The sequence below is a fragment of the Tupaia chinensis genome, unplaced genomic scaffold (genome assembly GCF_000334495.1).
Source record: "Tupaia chinensis unplaced genomic scaffold, TupChi_1.0 Scaffold138725_1, whole genome shotgun sequence".
NCBI classification, from domain to species: Eukaryota; Metazoa; Chordata; class Mammalia; order Scandentia; family Tupaiidae; genus Tupaia; species Tupaia belangeri.
Window position 1 is genome coordinate 1466406 of NW_006198617.1, and position 4256 is coordinate 1470661.

Genomic DNA, 4256 nt, shown 5'->3' on the forward strand with positions numbered 1-4256 from the left:
CACCGGGTGCCCGCCGCGGACGCCGTGGGAGGCTCCACAGGGCTCTCAGGAGCAGGAAGGACGCGCACTTGCTCCGGGGCTGGGGGGCAGCCGGCAGTGACCGCGAGGGGGTCCACCAGGGAGGGGTGCCCAGGACGCGGACTGCATACCCCTCACAGCCACTTCGGGTTTGTGTTTTTAAAGTTGATTTATTGGGGCTGGCAAGTGGAGTGGTGGTTAAGGCACTGGACTCCCACATGGCCAACCACGGTTCAAGTCCTGGACCTGGTGGCTCTCTTTCTCTCTCTGGTTAACTAAATAATAATAATAAGTTAATAATTCTAAACAAAAGTTAAAGTTTACTTATTTCTCTCATGAACAAGAGACAGAGACAGAGGCAGCACCCCCAACAAGGTCTTCACGCCACGAACCCGGCCTCAGTCGGCCCCGGATCATGGGCACATGTGCCTGCCGTGCTCAGGAAGTCTCAGACGACAACCGGGTGGACCCCTATGCACCCCCCAGCCCTCTTCTAACTTCTGCGACAGAACTCAGAGTGAAGCCTCCCCCCTCCCCGCACTCGAGCTCCCCGATCTTGGGCGTGCACGCAGCACCTGGCATGCTTTCAGGCCAACCCAGGGATGTGCCGGGGCGGGCCGTGTGGCTTCCCGCACTGCAGTTCAGGCCGTTTTGACGGAACTGCTGGCAGGGCTGGACGGTGCTGTTTTGATGGGCCGCTGTGTTCTGCCTTCTACGGCCCAACCCGACAGCACCTCCCTCCTTCCAGTGCCTGCCAGTGTGTGCTCGGCGCCGGACCGAGTGCTCTGCGGCTCCAGAATGTGTCAGTGGCCGGGCCTGTCCCAGGGAACCCAGGGCACCCGCACTGCACGTGGCCGGAGTCTCTGTCTGGGCACCTGGCCCTGTCGCACTGAAGCCAGTGGGGGCCCCACGGAGTGCAGCTTCACTACAGGGGCCTGGGGGTTCCCTCTACAGGAACCCTGGAAGGCAGGCCACCTCCAAAGCACTCACACCCTTTTGGAGGGACTGCCTGGGCCCCAGGAAAGACAGGAGAGTGGCCTGCAGTGGCCGGGGCCGAGGAACAACCCAGCTCACACCCGGACCCCAGCCTGAGTCACCGGAGAGCAGACGTCCAGGCTGCGGAAGGCACTGCCGGGGAGCAGTGGGGCGGTGCTGTCCCAGATCCAGGACAACCTCCAGCCAAGACACAACAACAAGCACACCGTGAGCACGGGCTCAGGCTGGCAGTGTCCCCCTGATGCGGGGTCGCGGTGGCCGTGTGACCAGAACAGCCCCTCTGGCCTCAGACTTTAGCAAGCCTTGTCAGACAGCGTGTGACTGTGAGGGAGGCCTCGGAGCCGTCAGTTTCCTGGATGGACGGGAGGGGAAGAGACTGGGCCACCGGAGGGGCCAGCGCCCTGGTGTGGAGACCACACTGTGGCCGCGGTTCACAGCCCTCGGCCTGCAGGGCACAGCAGCCACGCCAGGCACCCAGAGTCCCAGAGGGCCGGGGTGCACAGAACCTGCCGGGGCGCTCTCCCCTCCCCCCCTCCCTCTCTCACACACACACACACACACACAATCAGTAAAAGGACGACACTGGGGGCCGGCAGGTGGTGTGGTGGTCAAGTGCTGGGTTCCCACATGGCCAATCACAGTTCGAATCCTGAACCTGGTGGCTTGACAACCAGGCCAGGCACGTGGGTGCGTGCCCCAATCCCAGGGGAGAATGGAGAAGGGACTGGCATGGCCGCCCCCGGGGTGATCTCTCGCTCTCCCTCCCCGCCTCTCCATGCTAAGTGCACGCACCTCAAGTACGCTGAAGAAACGACGCCGAGGTCCGAGGTCTACGGGAGAGCAACACGTCCCCGCCGGGCCACGGCCAGAGCACTGGATGGCGGGTCGGGGGTCGGGGCCCGTTCCTCTCTCGGGCCCTGTCTCCCCATCTGTAAGTGAGGTGGTCGGGTCTGCACCCCAGGTTCCTGGCCCCCACACCCCTGTGGCCACGGCTCTGCCCTGCGCTGAGCGGAGCAGATAGGAGCTGTGTGGTGGCACTGCAGCAGCTGGGCACAGGGGGCACCACGTGTGGTCCCACCTCTGGGAGGTTCCTGAGTGGGCAGAGCCACCCCGCAGCATCAGGGGAGCTGCCGGGGGAGGACAAGGGACGGGAGAGGCCCGAGAGGGAAGTGGGGAGGCGCTGCCCAGCCCTGACGGCAGCGGTTACACGCTGCACGTGTGTCGGGACTGGCCACGCCGCGTGTGTAAACGTGCCCCTGTGCTGTGCACACAGCCCTCAGTAAAGCTCCTTTAGAAAAATCGAACCCTGTTGAGCCTGGGCTCTAGGGTCGGCTGAGAGCGGCTCCCCGTCACGGGCCCTGGCAGGCTCTCCCGTCCCCGAAGGAGCATCTTTGCCATGTGAACACAGGCCGCCCGATCGTGTCTAAGGACACAGCTGCGAACAGCTGGATGCAGCCGGGCCCGGATCCCTCACCGGGCCGCCTCCGCACCACCAACACTGCTCCCTGGGGCTGGAGGGCGGCCCCTTCTCCAGCGGAGTACTCGGGGCACAGAGAAGCCAGGCTCTTGCCACCAGCCCTGGTGTCCTGTGGGTCATGGAATGACCTCTGAGACGCTGTGCCGTCCTCGGCCTCCCACAGCCCCCCTGCCCCACCTGGGAACGGATGGGTGACAAATGCACTTGTGACCAGTGTGATGACAGCCAGAGGGCAGTGGGGCCCGACCAGGCCACGCGGGAGGAAGGGCGGCCGCAGCGAATCGTGGGTAACCACCGCCAGCCACCCGGCCCGGCCCCCTTGCATCGGCCGTTCCTCCAAGGCGATCGATAAACCGGCAGCCCGCCGACTCCCCGACTCCCCGGCCCCAGCTCAATTTCCCTCCCCTCTCCGGGCGCCCGGCTACACCCTCACCCAATTAAGGGGCCGGAGCGGCCGAGCGCGAGCAGCAGGCTGCATCACCCAGGCTCTGGTTTTGCCCCCTGGACTCCCGGGCCCCCGAAGTGGAGCTTCAGTGGCTCAAGCCCCCCAACCGCAGGCCCAGCTGCCCTCTCCCCAGGGTTGCCAAGTCCCGGACGCCTGCTAAACGGTAAACGACAAGGGAAGTGTAGTTTGAGGTGTCCCCTGCCGCAGCGGCTCCTCTTAGCCGGCGCTTGCTGTCGCCTGGCCGGCTGGGACTGAGCCTGCATGTGCCCTTGGAGCTGACCCCGCAACCCAGGCCAGGCGTCCCCGCAGCTGTGACGCCAGCCTCTTCCTCCCAGTGTTGGTTTATTCAGATGATCTCCACAGGCTCTGAGAGGCAGAGACACAGGCAGCAGGAGAGGCTGCGAGGGGGCCACGGCTCGGGTCCTGGCCCCACCCAGACATACCAGGCATGGCTAACCCCGGCAAATGGGGGGCCAGAACAGGAGGCCCTTGACCCAGAGAGCCTATGTCCACACAGCCCATCCCTCTCTCTCCCTCTCACATTAAAAGGGGGTGGTGGGCCAGTAGGCGGTGTAGTGGTTAAGGTACTAGAGTCCCACATGGTCGACCGTGGTTCGAGTCCCAGACCCGGCGGCTTCAAACTCACACCAGGTGCGTATACAAGCGTGCTCAGGATCCCAAGAGAATGGAGTAGGGATTGCGGGGTGGACATCTCCCTGGAGGGTGAATTCTCGCTTTCTGTCTCTCTAGCTCTCTCCAGCGAGTTCAAGTGCCCTGTGGCAAAAACTTCTCAAAAGAGAAGGGGGGGGCCCACAGTGCCATGGCTCAGCGGTACACACTGCTGGAGAGAAGCTGGATCCCAAAACACCGCAGAGCGCATCCCCGTCCTGGCCAGCTGGGACGTGCGGGACATGCCGGGTCAGCAGGGGGAGGGCCGGAGGAAGGACGCGGCGGGACCTGGCCCTGAGGAAGGGTCTCTTTCTCTCCTGCCTCTCCCGTGCACTCCCCATCATGAGCAAGTGAAAACGCCCGACTCCTCTGCTCGCGGCCTCGGCGGCTCACTTCCGCGCTCTCTGCCTCGGTTTCCTGACCTGGACATGCACCAAGGGCTGACGGCCTCTGCCGAGCTGGGCGGGCCAGGCGAATCAGCGCAGGCACCGTGCTCAGAGCGCGTCCCGCTGTGGTGCGCACCCCGACGGGGAGTGAGGGGCACAGGGGCCGCGCTCGCTGGTCACGCTACCCTAAGTGACGTGCCAGCATCTCCGGGGAGCAGGCGAGCAGGCAGACCCCAGCCACACTGGGCACCAGGCTCGGCAGGGG

The 4256-nt window shown here is 64.7% G+C and overlaps 1 protein-coding gene across 6 annotated transcripts in view; it reads right to left on the reverse strand.

Moving 5' to 3' along the window:
• Positions 1–4256, reverse strand: part of PEMT (phosphatidylethanolamine N-methyltransferase) — an 81568-nt gene that overhangs the window by 15662 nt on the left and 61650 nt on the right. Inside the window, exon 1 of one of the 6 annotated variants that reach the window (XM_027765574.1) lies at positions 1807–2148. The exons of the other annotated variants lie outside the window; for them this stretch is intronic. Within the exon in view, the coding sequence (XP_027621375.1) occupies positions 1807–2133 (327 nt within the window). The 5' untranslated portion in view covers positions 2134–2148. Of the gene's footprint in view, positions 1–1806; positions 2149–4256 lie in introns of those variants that run through there. 6 annotated transcript variants of the gene reach the window in all.